General features: G+C 39.7%; 1 protein-coding gene across 3 annotated transcripts; it reads left to right on the top strand.

Moving 5' to 3' along the window:
- The first annotated feature begins 949 nt into the window (after positions 1 to 949).
- Positions 950 to 19,466, top strand: CCNC (cyclin C). 3 transcript variants are annotated; one of them, XM_072855567.1, is made up of 13 exons: positions 1,418 to 1,598; positions 1,937 to 2,043; positions 5,508 to 5,603; positions 5,781 to 5,865; positions 6,109 to 6,178; positions 7,694 to 7,745; positions 10,593 to 10,648; positions 11,931 to 11,966; positions 13,741 to 13,832; positions 14,550 to 14,617; positions 14,897 to 14,976; positions 16,927 to 17,045; positions 17,714 to 19,466. In XM_072855567.1, the coding sequence occupies exons 5-13, from the start codon at positions 6,140 to 6,142 to the stop codon at positions 17,766 to 17,768; spliced, it is 597 nt and encodes a 198-aa protein (XP_072711668.1). In that variant the 5' UTR covers positions 1,418 to 1,598; positions 1,937 to 2,043; positions 5,508 to 5,603; positions 5,781 to 5,865; positions 6,109 to 6,139; the 3' UTR covers positions 17,769 to 19,466. The 3 variants fall into 3 exon arrangements, with proteins under 3 accessions (XP_072711669.1, XP_072711668.1, XP_072711666.1); XM_072855568.1 differs by lacking the exons at positions 1,418 to 1,598; positions 5,508 to 5,603 and adding an exon at positions 950 to 1,136; XM_072855565.1 differs by lacking the exon at positions 5,508 to 5,603.
- The last annotated feature ends 1,696 nt before the right edge of the window (positions 19,467 to 21,162 follow it).

Here is a 21,162-nt window from a genome sequence, read left to right as displayed (position 1 = left end):
TCCATGCTCACCCTGACGGGAGCACTGCGTCCCCGCGGCAGTGAGGTACGGGCACCCACGGCTCCTGCCTCCATGCACCCTTCCCAGCAGTACATGGATTAGTACAGCTCAGGTCCCACTCAGAAGTTGAGAGCTGTGAGCGTTTCGTATGCCGCCACAGGAAAGCGCATGGAAAGAAAGCTGCAAAGGATTTAGGCCCAGGTTCTTCCTGTTAAACTTAAAAAAAAATTACCTCCAGAGGCTCTCTACAATGAGGAAAATGCCAGCACGGAGGAAAAATTCCAGAAAATTCCATCAGGATAAACCCTGAAACCTTGGCAATGGGAAAGGTAAAGGGAAATTTAGGTGAGGTGGAGACAGTGCAAGACAAGTAAGTGGTCTTATTGGGATCTTGTTGGGAGCAGACTGGTACTGAATTTAGACAGCAGTGGTTTTAAACAGAAAGAGGGCAGGCTTGGACTGGACGCAAGGAAGACATTTTTCACCATGAGGGTGGTGAGACACTGGGACAGGTTTCCCAGAGAAGTTGTGGATGCCCCATCACTGGACGTGTTCAAGGTCAGGCTGGACGGGGCTTTGAGCAACCCGGTCCAGTGAGAGGCGTCCCTGCCCGCGGCAGGGGGGTTGGACTGGATGGTCTCTGCAGGCCCCTTCCAGCCCAAGCCGCTCCGTGTCTCTACGAAGCGAGCACCGCGCAGGACGCCTGGCAACAGCGGCGGGACCTCAAGCGGCCCCTGCCACCCGCGGCAGTAACGCGCTTGTTTTGTGCACCTGGTGCCTTCGCACCTCACCGCCACGGCGCCTGGCTGGGCTCCGGCAGCCTGGCGGGCCGTGTGAGGGCCGTCAGGACGCAGCAGCAGCGCCGTGCCCCCGGACCGCTGATGGCGGCCGCCAGCCGGGCCTGGCGGGGCCTGGCGGGGGCGGGCGGAACCCGCGCGCAGGGGAACGGTTCCCAGTGCCGCGTGTTGCCGGCCGGCGGCGGTGGCGGCGGCGCGGGGCGGTGGCGGCGGCCGCCTCCTTCCTGCTGCCGGCGCGGGGGTGGCGGTGCTGGCGCGGCGGGGCCGAGGCATCGCGGGCCCGGGCGCCTCCTCCCCTCTGCTCCCCATGGCCGGGAACTTCTGGCAGAGCTCGCACTAGTGGGTGTCGCGGCCGCGGGGTGGGGGGCGAGGGGGCTGCGGGCCGCCGCCGCGCTTTGTCCATTCATTGCCGGGCCGGGCCGGGGCGGCGGGGCCGGGCCGGGGGCGCGGGGCAGGGCTCTGTCGGGAGGCCCGGCGGGGGCGAGGGGAGCGCCGCGGCGCTGGGCTGCCTCTCTCAGCGGCGGCGGGCGGCGGGGCCTGCTCCCCGCAGAGCCCTGGCGGGAGCCGGGCTGGAGTGCGAGAGCCGCCGGCGCCGCTCCGGCTCCTGCCGCCGCCGCCGCTCCGGCTCGTGCCGCCGCCGTGCCAGCCGGCCGGCCTCGCCTCGCCCTGACTTCCAAAGCGTTTGGGCTCTCCGGGAGCGGAGTCGCGTCCCCGTGTCCGTGCCCGCGCTGCCTTGGTCTCAAGCGATCGAGTGCGGGCAGTTGGAGTCCCCAGGGTGTGATATATTTATCCCCAGCCAAGGTAGGTAGGGCAGCCAAGGCTGAGCGCGTCGAGGTTTAAATGGGTGCCTGTGGTGTGCTAAATATAACGTAAACCTTGCTAGGAACCGACAGTGCGCGAGAGCTATACAGCCACTTTGGTTTACGGTAGGTAAAGGCTACTCTTAGTCCCTGCTCGTTAGCGTTTTTTTTAGCTATCTAACTTGGAAAACCCTGGTGAACGTTTGCTTGAGAAGATTGTATGTGGTTTGGTTAAAGGTCACTAGCCCTCTAGCCCCGGTCTGCAATCTGTAGTCTGTACAGGAGTCACTCGATATACTGTTGACAGAGAGTTGCTGAAATAATTTTCCCTTCCTTTAGTTTACAATGGATTTTGGATAAACAAGATCTATTGAAGGAACGCCAGAAAGACTTGAAATTTTTGACTGAAGAAGAATATTGGAAACTACAGATATTTTTTACTAATGGTAAAACTGTTTTATTTTTATTTCTGCCATAAAATCTGTACAGTATCTGCTGTGTCTAAATGCAAGGTTGAATTGCTTAGAGAATATAATGTTTTCATTGTGATATTTCATATACTTTCACAACCAATTTTAACAAAAAACCTGGAATATCAATAACGTTGTCATTTGTTAGTTGTATTAACACAATTTTAGGAGAACTTGCAGGCAAATTAGCTGCATATATAACATTTTAACCTGTGATGGGACAAAACATAGTACATTTTATTATTTTCAAGAGGTTCTTACCAAAAACATAAAAGGAAGGAGAAGCAAGCAGAAACTGCTAAGCTAGCATATGAAAGGCTCCATGTCAAGCATTAATACTCAAACTGGGCTTTTGGTGGGCTCTTAGGCTAGGATAAGTATTTTAGCTGATCTGTGCAGTCCTGTTAACAGCAAAGCTTGAAAACTTGTTATTTGTGTTCAGTTAATGTTCTTTGAAACCTGCGCCACAGCCTGTGTCTTGCCTTGTGACTGATTCCCCAGCACCGGGTGGCTCTCAAATTGTCTACAAGTTTCTGAGAGCTCTTGGCAGGCAGCCTGTACTCCCAAAGAGTTTGGGGCTTGTCTGTGAAGTTATCTAAGACTTACTTGATCCTCCAAAACATTTAACCATATGAATGGCCGCACTGGAGCATATCAGATTATGCAGGCACTTAAACTCTTTTCTGTGCAATTGTTCAGCATTTAAAAAAAATCTCCCTAAGCAAAGGATATTGCTAAATAGTAATTTGTTTGCAGACAGCTCTTTAAATATTTTTTCACAGCAGCCCTTTAAAGTACAGAATGCTTATTTTTTCAGCTATCTGGCCAGACTTGAGACAGTTAGGTGACTTTCCCAAGACCCCTGGAAGATCTTATGTCAGTGCTGGAATGATATCTGTGGAAGATACTTATCCCAGCTTCTCTCATAGCTTAGCTATTTTTATAATAATTGCCTATGCTGCAAATCTGATTGCTATGGATACCTCTGCGTTATCGCTTATACGGCACGAGGAAATCAAGCTAGCAATGATTTACCTATTTGATCAATTCCTGAAATCCCTTGAGGTTAAAACAAAGTGCCATAGCTTCATAATGCAAAAAGAGAAAACAGGGTACTGATATTTCTGAAACTGTATTTCTATGCTAACTTTCATAAGTATTAATTTGAATTATGAAATACGCTCTTCTAAATGTTTCACTTCAGTATTTTTCTTGAGTAAACAAAGGTTTACAAAGTAGACAAGGTGGTTTCAGTTTGTGGTTCTCAGGCTCCTTTTTCCTTGGCGTTCCTTGCCTCCCCTGAAGGTACAGTGTGTGACCTGCAGCAGCTGGAGAACAGCTCTGCCAGCATCTCCCTTGTGCGCGTACGAACACAGTTTATGCTGGAGGAGAGAGTGGTGCTGGGCTTTCACCCCTTCTGTAGCAAGGAGAGGCACCTTCACAGGGAGGACAGTCAGGGGCTGCTCTGTACTGGTGGGAGCTCAGGCAGAGCTTGCCATGTTCAAATGCTTGATATGTGTTGTATCATCACCTGCCTCTGAATAGGGACCCTGCTTTGGGTTTATAGAGCCTCCCTCTCTTCTCTCCCACCTCCTGCATTACCTGGGTAGGGGTATGAGTCTCAGCCATGGCTTGTCACATTCAGCATGCGTCTGCCCAGGAGATGGTTGTTCCCTAAGGCAACCGAAAAATTGCCTGGAGAGAGGCAGTTTCCTGCTGCCTCCTCATTGGAAAACAAGTGCAATAGATCACCAACTGATTGTATGGCCATGTGCAACCACTCAGAATATTAATACTGCAGAGAAGGAAAACTATCATCTTCTAAAATAGTTTGAAAAAGGAAATTGATGTTGATTTCTCCCTTTGGCTCACCAAGTCTTAATAGAGTTTTTGGTTGAAAAGCGCATTAATTGATTTCCCTTTCTGGTTTAGGGCAGAAGCTGTAATGTTTGTGTTACAGGCTACTCAAGATATTCAGATCTAAAACAATTTTTATCTAAAAAAAACCACTGAAACCACTTATTTTGTAAACATAAGGGAATAAATAATCCAATAGTTTCTTTTAAAATATTTAAAAAATTATTACAAGTATTGGACTTTTTCCCAGCATATACAAGCTTCTATTTCATTAAGTCTCTCTAGGTTCTCGCCCATTTTTTTTCCCTAAACCACACTTGATTTTTCTCTGACAGCAGATGGCCTAACCATTCCTGAAAATCCCATGGGAGTGAGAAACATATTTGGAGAATTCTGTTTAGCTCAATATTTGAATTTTTCTGATGCCCTAGTAGTAGGACAGCTTTGTAGCCCCATAGTCAAATCAAAAGGGAAAAATCCTCTCAAACCTCTCAAGATATGCTGATAAATATTTTAATATTTGTACAGACATTGCATACCAGGCATAACCTCCTTTCTGGCAGTATTGCTCGTCCTACTGTCACTGGCAAGCTAGTCTCAATTTGGCATTCTTCTCTTTAGGAAAATAGTGATATGACACGGACAGGGACTTAATGTTGCTTTGGGTAGTCATACTGGGTGACGAATTAGTTACCTTTTCCTGTAGAGAAAAAAAATGTTGCCAATCATCAGCGCTGTTCAGGGTAGTTTTCTCCTTTTCTCCTATGTTCAGTCCTTTTCTAGCCAACAATGTCCTTGATATTTGCGTGTTTTAAAATGCTGTGCTGTTCATTAAAAGTGAGAGTAGGGTGTACCCTGACTGTTCCCAAGGGATACGGGATAAGAGCATAGGGAAAAAAATTTGGATTTGTGTGCTTAAGTAGAGACTAAGAATTTAGCGATGACTGATAACAGAATTGTTTGCTTTTCCCATCAGTGGTCGCTGTCTTGATCTTGCTGTCCATATTTTAAATATATACTTAAGTGTATTTTAAATTACTGTTTTGGACATTTCTGGTGAGGGAGGAAAAAAAGAAGAGGTAGTCTTAACACAGCCAAGCCTTGCTCACAATAATGTCTGCGAAGAAGTATGGGAAAAATAACAAGTAACAACCTTATGTTTCTCTGTGCCATTCTCTATATCCAACCCCTGCTCTTAATCCCAGCTTGATGCATCTAATTTGCTTGGCACCTTTCCTTTGCCTGGGAGGCCAAACAAGAGCTACCTGCACAGATGACACCAGGGTTGTTTCTTGGCCAACTGGCAGAGGACCACTGCGATGGAGCAGCTGACTGCATCCTCTGGTCTCCCACCCCCTCTCCCTAGACTAAATATGTCATTTTTTTTTTTAACACCTGCTGCCTCTGCCAAATTTAATGACCATGTTTGTGTTGGCAGCTTTAGCTGTTTGAAAAAAACCCATCCATTTTGCACGGCACTGAAAAGCCGTAGACTTATATTTTAAGTGTTTGAATTTGTTTTGCTCTGAAATGGAATACCCAAGCTTTACCCTTCTGAGATTTGTGTTGTCATCTTCTTAAAGGTCATACTCACTTTGTACACAGTGAAGTCAAGTTACCTTTCCCTTTTTGAAGGTGTCCACAAGCTTCAGGATGCAGTGCTGCTTCTTCACCCACAGGTCTGTAGGTTTACAGCAACACGTTGTCTCACCAGAACAACGTATCTGAACTGAGGGAGAAGACTGTGCTGCTGCTCCTTAGAATCCCCAGCACTAGTCATGTTTTGAGATCCTTTGCTATTTGGTGTCAAATTGTTGTAAAAACTCAACTCAAGCTTTTGTTCATTTTTTTTTAAGTTATCCAGGCTTTAGGTGAACATCTTAAATTAAGACAACAAGTTATTGCCACTGCTACAGTCTACTTCAAGAGATTCTATGCCAGGTAGGACTGTTTACTATGATGGTACAAGAATAAAACATTTGCTAGGCACATTTTGGTAGCCCTTTTAAAATGCAGTTCTGTATTAAAAACAGTGCCACTTTTGTTTTCTGGATGGTGTAAAGCTTTTATGCTAATAAAGTTAACTTAAGCTTTGCTTTTTCAAAAGGAAGTGTGGTGCTCTTAATAGATAAATCGTTCTACGTGTATGAAACAACATATTATAATTTTGTTATAACATTTCAGATATTCCCTAAAAAGTATAGATCCAGTATTAATGGCTCCTACGTGTGTGTTTTTGGCATCCAAAGTAGAGGTATGAAGTATTACAATTTTTTAATGTAAAATTATGTGATGTATGAGAGAGAGAAAACGTTTAGGACTTTTAAATTTTTTTGTCATTCTTCATGCTTTGGGGGTTGAAACCTTCTCTTTTTTGTATGGATTTCTATAGCATTTAAGAAAAGGAGATGGAGAAGGCCTTCAAACATGTTATTTAGTATTTGATCTTTCACAATTTTGTCTGAATTGCTAATCCTGAAGGGCCTCTGAAAATTGGAAAGATTATTTTAAATGGCTGTTTCACTGTGATACAGTGTTTACATATTTACATACACTATATCTTGAATTGTGCAGTGTCTCCTTTCTGGTGTGTTTTTCCTTATTTATGTTTACTCAAACTTTAAAACGTAATTTGAATTTTTTTCATAATTATCCTTTTCCCTTTCATATAGTGAGGGATCCTCAGAGTTTACCACACTTTCATTACTTTAATTAAAAGTATGTTGTAGCTCATACACTGCCTTTGAGAAATTATTATAAGGAACTGACCCGTTAGGGATAGTGGTGAGAAGGCTCCATGCCTCCACCATTAGAAGTCCACTTTGAATGTTTCCAGGAGTTAGCATCAACTGGGCACTGCTCTTAGTCCTCTGTAATGCAAGAAGTTTTTCAGCTGTTTGAGAAGTGTCTGCGTAATGGAAAAAAATCAAATTGGCCAATTTGTGATATGTCAGCACTAATGAATTTTACAGGAGGAACTCAAATACCTAGTGGATGGTAGAAGCAGTCCTACTAAACCAGTGTCTACAGGTGATGCTGTTGTCTGTACAAATACTGTGATGCTTTTCAGTGTTTGGAAGAGATGAAGGAAAGGAGAAAGATGCAGAGTATTGGAGAGAGTATTCTTTCATCAGTTTGTTAATTAAGCCTTTAAGAAAGTACAGACATAGAGTGTATATGTACAGATGTACCTTATATTTTAGAACAAATACTAGAGTCTGTGCAGCCTTCCCTATGCTAAAGCTGCAACTTTAGAGGGCGGCTATAGCAGTAATGATTCAGCTATGCACTTCTCTGAAAGAACACTATATACAGAAAATTTTCAGCTTGCTGACTGTCTCAGCAGAGGAGCTAAGGCTTCATGGAAACATAATAAACAAAGGTAGTTAAGGACAGATTTCTAAAGGCAGTTTTCTCTCCAAGTGGGTTAAGGAAAAACAACATACCTTCTTGAAGCCCTCTTGTCTATTTTATATGTAGAGTGTTAGCCAACTGAGCTTTTGTGGCTTTAGTACCTTTCATAAATGTTTACTATTCCTCACAATTCAAACAACAAAGTAACTAATCAGTGAAAAAACTCTTAGGTAAAGAGTTTACCCTGTTCACCTTAAGAAAAAAAAAAAAAGAAAGAAAAAGGGGTGGGGGAAAAAAAAAGAAATACTGCATAAAGAAGCACAGTTTAGTAAGAAGCCATTAATTTTAATTTGGTAACAGTGTGAGTATATGGTATTTCAGGTGGTTCACCTCATTTACCATTCTTTTTCTTCAGGAATTTGGTGTTGTTTCAAATACGAGGTTGATTTCTGCTGCTACTTCTGTATGTAAGTATCGGTGTTTTTCATTATACTGTAGTTAGGTATCTCTATAGGGAGATCAGACATTTTATTTGTGGGTTTTTTTGTTTGCTTTTTTTTAAAAGGTAGCTTTTTATCAAGTTGTGGGAGGCTTGCCTGTTGACTGCTAGGAGCCAGTTTAAGCCATTTAGAATAAATAACCTCTGTTTCTAAATATGGAAACAGAAGGGTCCTTTCTGTATCAGTTTTGGTTGATTCTGGTTGGAACTTATGCCAAGCATAAATAAAAACAAAGTCATGAAATTAAACTATTGAGATTTATAAACAGTCTTGAGTAGTAAATTGAATTCTGAACTACTCAAAGATAGAATTGTAAACTTAGGGCTTTATTCGTCTGTTTTATAAAAGGTATGGCTCCGTGGAAGTACCTGTTTTCAGAATTTTTGGGAGGCTGTATACCTCCTAATTTTTTTAAATCCTTTTTTCCCCATCATAAAATTAGTCTTTGCACATGGTAATTATTTCTAAAAATACATTTTATAACCTATATATTGTTCACAAATAAATGCAATAAAATCACACTGTAGTTACTTAATTCTCTATCTTTCCCACTTGCCTTATATTTCCCAGTTCCCATAACTTGCATCTCATGCATCAAGGTCTTAAAGTGAGGGCTTCCTTAACTGAATGCTATAATTTGACCCAGAAGGTCCAGCTGCTCTCAATAGGCAGTTCCTGGCTGTGCTCTTCAAAATGTAGGTCAGTGCTTTCAAAATCCCTCTTAGCCGTTGAGGGGACAGGTGACTGGCTGCATCTGTAGCCTCCACATGCAGTAAGTATATCAGTCCATGGGGCTGGCCGTATGACAGTTCCACCACCAGGAACTGAAACGCATCTTCAGTGCCAGCATGACCAAAACCAGTACTGGATTTAGCGATAAGAGTTGCTATTTTTACGTCAGTAGCATCTCAAAGCACAGATCTATGTGGCAGTTACGATGCATCAGTGAGAAAGTTAGATGGATTTTGGTAAATATGCAGTTGCTGATTTTACTTGGACTTCTAGTCCTGAGCTGTGCTGTTTCTGAAAATCTCAAGTCTCGGAATCCCACAGAAGATTTCCCCCACAGTTCTTCTGTCAGACCTAGAAGCCCTGCCTGCCCTGTTAAGTACTCTGCATTTCATGGAAGTGGGGACAAAAAGCAACAGGCTTTCTCTTAGCATTTATGTCTTTTATTCTACCTGGTCTTCCTTTACCAGAGTTGCTTCAGTAGCACACAGCAAATTTTTTTGAAGTCTTCATACAAAACGCGAAAAAAGATGAGGCGAGACAAGTAAAAGAAAGCTGAAAAAAGGGATGACTAGCGTAATAGTGGTTGGTTGAAAAGGTTTGTTTGCTTTTAGTTAGGTAGAAACGTGAAGTTAGTAACACACGCTTCCTTTGTAAGGAAGATAATCTCAGATTGGGTTCTGGCAACCTCTTCAAAAGCTTTTCGCTCTGTTTCCACAGCTCACTAAAAGGACAGCTCCATATGGTTGTGTCTGCAGCTTGCTTTGTGGGAAAAATGTTTTGTTTCCCTATCTTCCCCCTCGAAGTGGTTTTTTTTTTTTTTACTACATATCTCTTCAGTTTGCATGCTTCTTGAGAAAACTGTTTTATTAATTCTGCTCTTTCTTGAAATAATTAAAATTTCCAACCAGTAGCCTAGTCTTATTGTCCTACAGCAAATTTTCTACCAAGTCCACCATAGGTCTAAATGTTGAAGTCTTTAGTCCACAGGACTGACACTATCTTTTCACCAAAGTGAATGGCCTACTGATTTTCTGGAAGTAGTATCAATGCATAATATACTGTCTGTCATTAATATAAGGAATATTGTCCACTTCCAGGATGTTAAATGTTAACCTGTTTTCCTTGGAGGACAGGGACTTAAAATAGATTTTTAAATGTTTCACTTGTACAAATCTCAAATCCACATCCTCAAGTGTACTTAAGTTTTTCTTTGCTCAGCATTCTAATATGGGATCACTGTTTTTTGCAACTTAACATAATTCTTAACAGTGCACTATTTGTACCTGTTCTCCTTGTAAAATGCATGAGGGTAATTAGGTATCTAAGTCAGGGATCATCATAAGCTAGAAAACTGAGGATATATTTGAACATTCTCTTGGAGGAAGTGTCTTGAATCATATGCCTAATCAAATGCTTAGGTGTCTCTCTCAAGGAGAGAAACACCCTTGAAATGTCTGATAATCCAGTGCCTAGGACATTAATCTGCGGTGCGGTGAATTGACTTGCTTTGAATTTGAGCCTGGTTTTTGCATATCCAAAATCTTTACATCGTGGACATACAAGATCTCTTGGCTGAGCTCCCTCACCCTGCCCTCAGTCTTGCTTTTCTAAGACTTCATTACATGGTTTAAAATCTTGCATGTTGAAGGATCAAGCCTATGTAAAAAACCCCACGTGAAAATTCCATTTGGATTTAGTGTTGGAACTGAGATCCTGAAGAGATCACCAGTTTTGGAGTGACATCAGTAGGCAGATAGCTCTGTGAATGATAACTTGTGGAAAGTTAGGTGCCCATAAGCTAGTTGGTGGTTAACCAGAAGATTTAATAGTGCCCAAAGCAGCAGACAAGTGTCCGCCCGAGTAGCTGTGCAAATCTGGGTTTCAGGTTTATTTCTCTTTCCCTTTCAGGATCTTAAATCTTATAACTTAACTTTTCTCTTTCAAATACAAACCTTTTGTACTGCAAGCAGTTATGCTGCCAAATGGATTTGAAAGGCTGTATACAGATGAATTAAGAGAAAGGGAAAGAAGTAAAAGTATTAACTACATCATTTTTAACATACTGATTTCTCTTTACTGTAGTGAAAACTAGGTTTTCGTATGCCTTTCCGAAGGAGTTTCCTTATAGGATGAACCATGTAAGTATGCTGTTTGAAATACAAATTGATCAAATAAATTAAAAGACAAATAATTGTTAGCAGGAAATCCTGTCTTTTAAATTCTAAGAAAGAAATATTTTCATACTCATATATCAGGTTGCTCATAATTAGTTTTGGATAGATTATTGGGAAATTTACTTTAAAAAAAAGTAAAAAATCTTATATAACCTCCTTTCCTTAAATTGTCAGGAATGCTATAAAGAGAAGTGACGTGACTGGGTGACTGAAATAGTAATTTTTATATAGCATGATGATAAAAGAGATTTAGCTTTTTTTGAATGTTCTTGTTTGCAAATACATTGCTCCAGGGAAGGTAAATAGCCCTTGCACCTGGGATGCTTCCAAACTTGCATGCAGGAGCAGTTGGCTTCCAGAAAGCAGTTTTATTTTTGCCTGTAAAATGTAATAGCTTTTGAAAAATATTTTTTATTTTTTATTTAAAATTTGGATTTACGAGTGGTTTTCAAGGCATTCTCAGTCACAATGCTGAGAAATTTTGTAGTTTTTCTTGAAACCAGTTTTGACCTGTGCTGTAGTATTCTGAAAGTTAAACAGATCTAATTATTTTTAGATCGACTGTGACAAATACTACTTTTTTGTTGGTTTGCTTTTTACCCGATCTAGAAAGCCAAATGATATATCAGAATATAAACTATCTTAAGACCTTGCAATAAAACTGCAGTGCTATTTTACAGATAAAGGCAAATGGAAATGTATTTCTGAGTACTGCTTTCCTGTAGCCAAAGCAGTCCAGTCTTTTCCTTGATATCACTAATACATCACTATCTCTATGGAAAACGAGAGCTGATTTAATTGCTACACTTGGACAGAATATTTCATATGAAATTAAATCTGAAAATACTGTAAAAGGCCATTTGGCATGTTAGTGGCCTGATGAAGAGGCTCTAATTCTACAAAAGGACTTCTCTGTTGCTGTTAAGTGTTTATACAGTGGGAACAATTTGCTGCTGCCAGGTATTGAAACAAATCAGACAAGTACTGCCAGTGAAGTAGTCTTTCATAGTAAACTTGATCCAAAATGTTTAAATGCATTGTTATTATGACTGGAGTTGAGTTATAATGGTGGTAAGGCAATGGCTAATAATAGTTTGATTTTTGTTTCATTTTGTAGTTTCAGATGAAATGCGTTTAGGACTGTTGAGAATTCCTGTGCATTCATGATGATAAACTGGATGCCAGTTAATTCTTTCTGCTGTCTGAAACATGCTGCTGTTTAACTGTGATTTTTACTTCTTTGCAGATACTAGAATGTGAATTCTATCTCTTAGAATTAATGGTAGGTGGGCTTTTTGGTGGTTTGCCGCCTTTTTTTTTTTTTTTTTTTAACTGTTGCCTCAGTTTACTTTTTACTGATGAAGAATATTTTGAATTTTGTGCTATGAAATATGCATTATGCTGTCCTTTTTTTTTTCCCCACTCCAACTTTAGAATGATGTCCATGCAGGTCTAACATTTACATTTTTAGCAGAATGCTGTAATTACTGTGCTGTCATCTAGGCCGAGTGAGGGCGTTCTCACCTCCTTGTGTTGAAGCTGGGCTTCTCAACAGAAAGAGGGCAGATTGCGGGAGCGGTGGGGACAGGAGGACTGTGTATGGCTCTGCATCCTAGTGGTTAGAGCACTGTTGGGAAGGGTAAAGCATAAGTTCTGTTTCCAGAACTGCTTCTGTTTTTAAAAGAAAGGTAACTGTATATGAGTCCTGATGCAGAGACTAGGATGTCAGTGTCCTTATTTCCCCAGATGAATGGCCAGTAGAGCATAAAGAGTTGTATTCGTTCTATGCCCTCTGCTTCTTGCCTGGAAGAATCTGGAGCTACACATACGTTCCAGCTTCAGTATGGAGTATCCCACTCAGGCTAGTCTATAACCTGATAGTTAGAGTAATCTTCTAGGAAGTGAGATGTGGGTTTGAATCCTGTGAGGAAGAAACTGAATTCAGGGCCTCCCATTTTCTGAGATGGTGCTGTAACTATTAGGCTGTTGGATGAAAGGAGCGCAACGTGACATTTTCTTCCAGGCACTTTCAAAGAAAGGAGCTGTACCTGCTTTTTGTAAGGGTTGCTATCCCATTGCTTTGTTTTCTAGGGCAGCTGAAAGGATGCAGCCCAGGCTTCTTAGGGGGCTTGGTAAAGTAGATGCCTAATTTCTGCATATTGGTTGGACTTGGATGGGTTAGGCGCCGAGCTTGCTGTACTAGAGTAGTTCTGCTCAAGTGCATAGAAAAGGAGAGAGAAACCAGGGAGGAGTTTAGTGAGTTAGGCAGCAACTGAGAAAGGATATGTTTTGGGAACAGGACACAGAGGAGGTTGGATCAAAGTTTTTGTTTATGTCTACAGTTGCTATAACTCCTTTTTAGATATCCTGTTTAGATTTAGTCCTTGATACCTCTGCTATACATGGCAGTAACTCTTGAGTTTTGTACAAAGGAGTTTTATCACAAGTAACTGCATTTACAGGAAGTTACATTTTGGGGATTAACTTATTTTTCCAGTACGCTATGCAATATATAGTATGTATAATAACTGTCTCACTTCAGTGTTCAGCACATGTAACTTAATGTGGCTTTTCCCTATAGTATCCATACAGTTGGCTGCTTTCAGTGAGAGGGTTATTCCTTCTTGTTTACACCAACGTGGGCCTGAAAAGAGGGGATTTGAGAGCAGTGGATTTTTTCTTTTCTTTCTTTCTTTCCAAGCCAGTGTCAATTATTTTGGCATGCTTTCCATGTATGGTATTTAGTGACAGACTGTTTTCTGGCAGTGTTTTGTATTTCCAAGTGGGAATTACGGGTTTGTAAGCAAATGAGGTTTCAGTGTGCTGCAGATGTGGCTTTCTCTGTCTCTTAGGGGAAGGACATTGACAGACTGGCAACCATGCTATGTAATGGTATTCTAGAGAGAGCACTGCCCTCATTAGGGCAGGGTTAGGTGTCAGAACACTACTTAAAAAAAATAATCAGTAATTGACTTGTAAACCAAATGTTTTTAATATGAACTGACAACACATTCTGCATTGTAATCTAACTTTTATCCCGTTGACATTTTTCCTAGGACTGCTGTTTGATAGTATATCATCCTTATAGACCTTTGCTCCAATATGTGCAAGATATGGGCCAAGAAGACATGCTGCTACCTCTCGCATGGTAATGAAGACAGTGATTAACAATAGTGCCTCCTTTCAGCAAGCAAGCGTTTTAACAGTTATGCTTCAAAGGTGGTTAAGCAAAAGCAGGCTTACCATATTTGAATACAAAGGGTGCCCTAGTTAACCTGAGCAGGTATATGTCCCTGACTTAGCTTATTCTGTAATGATTTTACTTTGCAGTGGTCTAATTTTTATTTTTAGACTAGCTCTAATAGCACAGTTTTTTACACTACTGAATGGTGATTATGAGTAGGGGTAATCTTTTTCTATCAACGTCAGCTTTCTGTTGTATCTTGTCGTAGGAGGTAGAAGCAGTATACAGGGGTTTTTAGCTGCGTTAGCAGAACTTTTATTCTTGAACTGTTTCTCAAATACAGAAAGACAGTAAAAATACTACTTTTATGCTTGCCCTTACTTATTTGTGAAATGGGGATAATTATTTTATGGTATACATCAACACCCTCTGCAGAAAGACATTTATGGTACTATAATAGTGCTTCCAAATAAACTTCTGCTGTGACTACAAAGGAAAAAGTGAAAGGCTTTAAGAGATTTTTACAAGGGAAGAGATCTCTTCCCTTGCTGGTTTGCCCTGCAGCCTCACTGCTTCTACGATCTGGGAAACTAACAAAATATTTATAAACTGACAGCAGTTTTTGAAGCTATATAGTCTAAAGGTGAATAGGACGATACTTACAAGTTCTTTTTTGCACAGGAGGATAGTGAATGACACATATAGAACTGATCTTTGTCTGCTGTACCCTCCTTTCATGATAGCTCTAGGTACGTAACACAAGTAATGTCTCTTGTCATGTTTAAATGGATGTATTCTGTGCGCTGTCCCATCAACAAGCATTCCTTAGAGTACCCTCATAAGGTGCTTCAGTTTGCATTTCATACAATACTGACAGTGTAGCCTTGCAACTTAAAAAGTCTTGAAGAAAAATCAGATAATCCCAAATTTTCTCTCTTGAACTGTATAGTGTTTATAAAAAATAGAATGTTTGTAACTGTATCAAGAATGGATCTTTGTTCAATATCCGTGTCACCTGATCTTTGCAGCTTGCCTACACGTGGCCTGTGTTGTCCAGCAGAAGGATGCAAGGCAATGGTTTGCTGAGCTATCCGTTGATATGGAAAAGGTACTCTGTTTTTAATTCCTGCCACCTGTTACGGACTGACCAGAAATGGTAGTCATGGTTATAAAACTACTGTCTTACACGTCTGCAGTACTGATTTGAACTTCATCGAGTGATCATATGTTAGGCGCTGTTGAAATTAGGTAGATCTCTCAGGGAGGGAGACAATGTCAGGTCATTCGGTTATCACCCTGCTCTGAAAGTCAAGATGGAGCCATTGCATAATGGCAGAGTGTTGCTGGTGTTGACATTTTTCAGCTGGAAATATAAAACCAATATCCTTTTGCATTTTTTGCCAGAAAAAGAATTCCCAGTGTTTTTCGTCATTCAGGATTGCCAGCAGGAGTTTGACTTTTAAATTCTAGTTCATGTAATTTTTCTGATTTGCCTTTCAGCATTGTGCCTACATACTGTTCTCATTGTCTCCCTATAAATGTATGTAGTATAGCAGAGCGTGAAACATTCTTAATGCTTTTGGGATGACCAGGATGGTGACTTCAGTCAATGTTAAACAGGGGGATGCCAAGATCATTCAGTTGAATTCCCTGCTATTGCAAATTCCATGTCAAATAATCCCCTTCATAAATTTATCAGGTTCCAAGGTGCAGTTGTTCTCATACCAATAATGTTCTTCATCTTCACTAGTTCCTTTTACTTTTTAGGTTGACTTCTTTAACCTTTGTTTAGCTCCAGCAAGCAAGCCAAACTAGTGCTCATACTCCTTATCACACTGTTTCACTCTGCACATATTTTTCAGTCTATGTTTTTTGAAACTGAGTGTCTGGAATTAAATAGCATATTACAGATGAGACGTACCATTGTCCTCTGTGCCCTCGGTATTGCCCTTTATCCCACTGATGATATCCTGGCATTGTATTTGTATTCCAGGATTTGTCTTCAAATTTAAGCACAGTGTAGATGCTATGTTGCACCAAGAGCTCTGTGAATTATGCTGTCATGCATGTAAAAGCAGGGTGATAATAAATTGGCAGCAGAGGAGAACCAACCTATATTTGACAGATAAGGTTACCATAAGCTTGATACTGAACATGTTTGAATGTTTACATGTCTTGGTTCTCATGCCAGTGATACAATCTAAGCTTGATTTTTTTTACATTAACACCACAGACCTCTTAGCCAACTATGACTTTTGTTTCAAGGATATATATTGTTCTAGCACTTAATCAAAGCCCATGTATTAAAAATAAGAAAGAAGTCTAGTTTATTAATTTAGAGAATGATGAAACAAATTACGAACCAAACATTATCCACCTTTTATACTGAATATTGTACTAGAAGTTTAATAGGAAATTAAGGTAGTTGAGGTTCAGGAGATAGAAAATGTCCAAACTGGTAGAGAATGCTTATGCTTCCAGAAGGGGATTATAAGAGTTCAACAATTCTTATTATATGTATATAAGAATATAATAATAAGAATTTAGGCACTCCTTGGCTCTTTATTTCTTGGAAGGAAAGAATTCAGACCAATTTTTTCTGGATTTGGGCTTTTTTTTTCCTACACTGTGCCTCCGATGTGTATAGAACATTGATAATCATCAGTTACTGTATTGGTAATCCATGATCATCTAGCTGCAATCATGCTGCCAGGTGTCTGTATTTTCCCAGTAGCATAGTTATAAGCTGTGGCAGTAGTTGCAAATAAATAAATAAAAAGCTATTTAGCTTCCGGGGAAGAGAAGTGGTATATACAGTTGAATGGGAGGGAAAGTATTTTGTTCAGGCTTCCATTCACAATTAAATCAAAAAACTAATTATAGAAATGGTTGATTGCCAGACCAGATTAAATGTGAGACAGCTCTGTTTATAATATGAAAATTGTTCTGCTTAATTTCAGTTCGGGGCATGTTTAATTAATTACACACTTAAACTGACTATGACAAAGATGAAACTGCTATTGTGTCTGACCTTAGGATCTCTCTTCTTTCTAATCAGATTTTAGAAATAATCAGGGTTATTCTGAAGCTGTATGAACAGTGGAAGAACTTTGATGAGAGGAAAGAGATGGCTACTATTCTTAGTAAAATGCCTAAACCAAAACCACCTCCAAATAGGTACTGTACTTCCTTAATATACCTTTCATATGGAAAAACTGGAGGTTATCTTAAGAATGAGTAAATGTTTAATTTGAGGTATAGCATATGTTTTTACAGTGCAGACCTTTCTATTACAAACAGCCAGACTGATTGTTCAGGAGCTAGTGAGAAGCAGAACATTCATTGTTTTATGGAGAGCGTTAATGTGATTAGAATGTGATCAATAAGCTTAGCAAATGTAAGGAACTGCAGTGTGGGGCTCCGTGGCTGGACCAGATTTGTTGGAACTGGGCCTGCTTGATGTCGTATTTAATTACTGTTATTAAATATCACTGTTGGGAATCTGCACATGCAAATTCCTGTGCACATGCTTAGGTAATGTGAACTTTGAAATGTTTACTTCAGAAGTAGATTCAGCAGGAAGCTGCATGGGGATATATTGAAATTACTATTCAAATAAATACACTGAAGTTATTTATGCATGCTGAGAGTAACCTTTGCATTTTTTATGAAACTGAGCAGCATATCTTAACCTATTTGTGTATATGTTGAAGTATTTTCCTTCAAAAGGTTTTTCCTACTTTCAGAATACTGTACTTTTTAATTAAAAAAAAAAAAGACAAAAACGTAATATGATGCTTCTGTTTGAAGACACGTGTTTTTTTGTTTGTTTTTCTTCCAAACAGTGAAGGAGAACAGGGTCCAAATGGTAGCCAGAACTCTAGTTATAGCCAATCTTAAGACATTCCAAAGAATTTCTTTATGGACCACTTTGACTCAAGACATCCTGGGATCTTTCCTGTGTTCATGAAATGGACAGAAGGTTTTAGTAACATCTTTGACAAAGAACTTGAAGAATAAATAGCTTGTTTGTGTCAAGCATTTTGAAAGCTTTTTCTCTAAAACTGCATCATTTTCTCTGACGCTGGAGCAAATGTAGTAAGATTTTCAGTGTAAGGAATCAAACGTTAAACCAAGCTGCAAAAGATTAACACTATCCACTCAAAACAAATAAATTATTGGTTTTGTTTGCTTTGAGAAAATTGTAACTTGCCATTGAAGTGAGCTATTTTTAAAGCGACAGTAACCTGAAGCCTAAGTGTAACTGTATTAATGACCTGTGTTGTCTTCATTTTGTTTGTGACTGAAGGAAGATAGTGCACTGTATGTTAAATCTACTCATTACCTTGAGTTTTGTTGATTTTTTTAATAATAAATATGGATTCTGTAACAAGTAATACAGCAATCCTTCAGAAACAAAGCCTAGAAGAGCCTGCAAAGAATATTGTTACAATTTTAATGAAAGCTGCGGGAAAGAAATTCAGTTCCTTTTGTGGATTAGAAAAATGCTGTTTTACTCAGTAGATGTACTTGGATATTTTTGCCATGAAGCGTAGTAGCCCAGCTTACCAGAGAAGTGCAATATGTATAGTGATTCTGCAGTTTTCTTAAACATTTCAAGTGTTAGGAATTAAAAAAATCCAACATACTATGATTTTTTTTTTCAAGTAAATGTACTGTATAGTACAATCGGAATCTTTCACAATCAAGTACAAATCTGGATATGATTGCTATTTTTTATGGTGGATTTTTTTTTGTACAAAAGATATACACTGTTAGTCTGCCTTCACTGTTAGTGTGAATTTGTGTGGTTCATTATAGAGTTTATTTAAGAGCATCAAGCTTTCAGTGAGCTTCATACTGGCTAATTTTAATTGTGATGTTAGGAGCAACTCTTTAGAATAACTAAAATGGGATTCCTTGGTTAACTATGTGCTGGAGAAAATGAGATTCCTTCAAACAGAAGGCCATATCCTGTGTTCCTTACTCAGGCAGATATCCCACTGAAGTCAGGAATTGGCCTAAATTGAATTTCTTGATTTTTTTTTAGATAACTTTGTTTCTAATTAAATTCTGTACAATGTCATTTTGAATGATAATGCCGACTTGCCCAAGTATAAAAATTGAATGATAGAGTGCAGTAATGTTGTTCTCAATTTTTTTTCCCTGAAGCAACACATTTCACTGGTCTGAAATATTGGAGGGAAATTCTTGAAAACCCTTGCTCTTTGATGCGTCTTGGTTCAAAAAACTGGCCCCTTAAAAAAACCCTGTTTTTGCAAATACCTGTCTTTGCTATTGGCTGGTCATTCAGTGAAATACAACGGAAGTGTGCTTGCATGTAGCCTATTAGGCTACTAGCATTTATTTCTGTTCAGGTTATTTTTGTAAAACATTAGGTAAACAAGCCCAAACCACTGGTGAGATAGAAAATACATACATTTTGGTCTTTGCTACTTTTGTTGCCATTTGATCCATACCTTTTATAGACACTTGATTGATTAAGTGGAATTTGGCTATTTGCCTTTGTTTCTTGAAGTCTAAAGTGTGCTATTGTCATGTGGACTTGGGGAGTAGAAATAAATCAATGCAACTTGACCACTGTGTGGAGTTCTTAAACAGGAACTGTTCTTTAGGTAAACATCAGTCTTCTCACATATACCACATAATCTGCTAAGAAGGCTAATGTTGTGAAAGTAGGGATTTCACACTATTAATGAAGAATTCTGGCTGGAGTGATTAAAAGTTTTCTTGCTGCTCAAGAGCCTTTGCAGACTTGACTTTCACACCTAAATTACCTATGTGACTTAAATCTCAGAGCTAAAATACCAGGCACTTCTTGATGGTAAAGAGAAGTATCTTAAGTCATTTCTCTACTGGGGAGGTGAGGATAGTTTTACCAGCTCTGATTCCAGTGTAAACAGTGAGAGTCAATAATTAAGTGCAGTCAAAGGAACTGGATTCAGTGATGACAGTTATAAAAAGAAAGATTGTAAATTGGAACAACAGAAAATGGAATTCCTGTGAATTCCTGTAATGTGAATTCAACAGCTTTGCTACCAACAGGACAGAAAAAATCGCCTTTACTGTGCTTCATTTCAAAGGAGAGAAATGCATAAAAATGAGGTCTCTCATTAAAAGAGAGGTAGATGAAAGTCTTCAGAGATTATATGGTTACAGGTGATAGCAGAGTGTCAAAACCAACACAGGCCATCTATGCCAAATAGACTTAAGGAAAAATCTAAAAGGAAGCAAACTGAACTGGATCAGAGAAGTTATTTAACTCAAAAAGCATCATTTGAAAAGGAAGCTATATCCACATAAGGAAGACACAGAGGAAGACACGGAAAGGATCATCAACTTTGACAAGCTACAAATAGATTGAGAAACACCTTACACAAAACTACTGAGACTAATAAAAACTAAATCTACCAGGACTAATAAAAACTAATGAAAATAAAAGAAAGAGGTATACAGTGGCTTTCCTATTAAAAAACAATAAATCTACAACTCTTCAGCTCAGAAAAGATAGCAGACATCTAGAAAAATAATGAGTGGTGTGAAGACTGATGAGGTGACAACTGTTCATCACTTCTGACAGAAGAAGCAGGAGCATCTGATGAAAACAATACATGGCAAGTTGAGACGCAACAAGGGGAAAGACTTCTCACAATGCATTGTTAAACCCAATGCAGCCTGTTGTGACTGCTGGGAGTTTGTGTTGAAAATTTACAAATGCCCAAATATACCAAGACTTGCAAAGCCTGAAGGAAGTATCAAAGCACTCTCAGTTGTAAATGAGAAGAATCTGGGGATTGTATCACTACATTCTTATCCTGTTTTATGCTCTTCCTCAGATGTTTATTACCAGCTGCTGCCGAACAGAAAATAGTGGACTAGACAGATCTCAGTGTGACCCAATGTAACTGTTAAGTTGTTCATTTTTTGTAGTTATGTAGTTTTAGATGTTCCCACCAAACTTTAATGTAGCTACGAAAGGAAGCATTGGCCACTTATGCCTAAATCGTGACTAAGTTTAGTTGATTAGATCTCCCTGCTTTGTTCATCTGTATACTGAAGTTTGGTGGCTTGGTCAATACAGCTAGACATGATTAATTACACATTTAGCTAAATATTTTCAGTGTGTCTCAAATTTTCTATACAATCTGACCTTAATGATCTAGATAAAAAGGCATCATTAGTCCCGGTGAGGCCTGGCACAACGCAGCCAAGAGTGGGCTTCAGTTGCCCCTGTGACTATGTGCCCACAGCACTGTGAAACTGACAGCGTAGG

Source organism: Ciconia boyciana, chromosome 3 (genome assembly GCF_034638445.1).
Source record: "Ciconia boyciana chromosome 3, ASM3463844v1, whole genome shotgun sequence".
Lineage (NCBI taxonomy): Eukaryota > Metazoa > Chordata > Aves > Ciconiiformes > Ciconiidae > Ciconia > Ciconia boyciana.
This window is presented reverse-complemented; position numbering and strand designations above follow the sequence as displayed.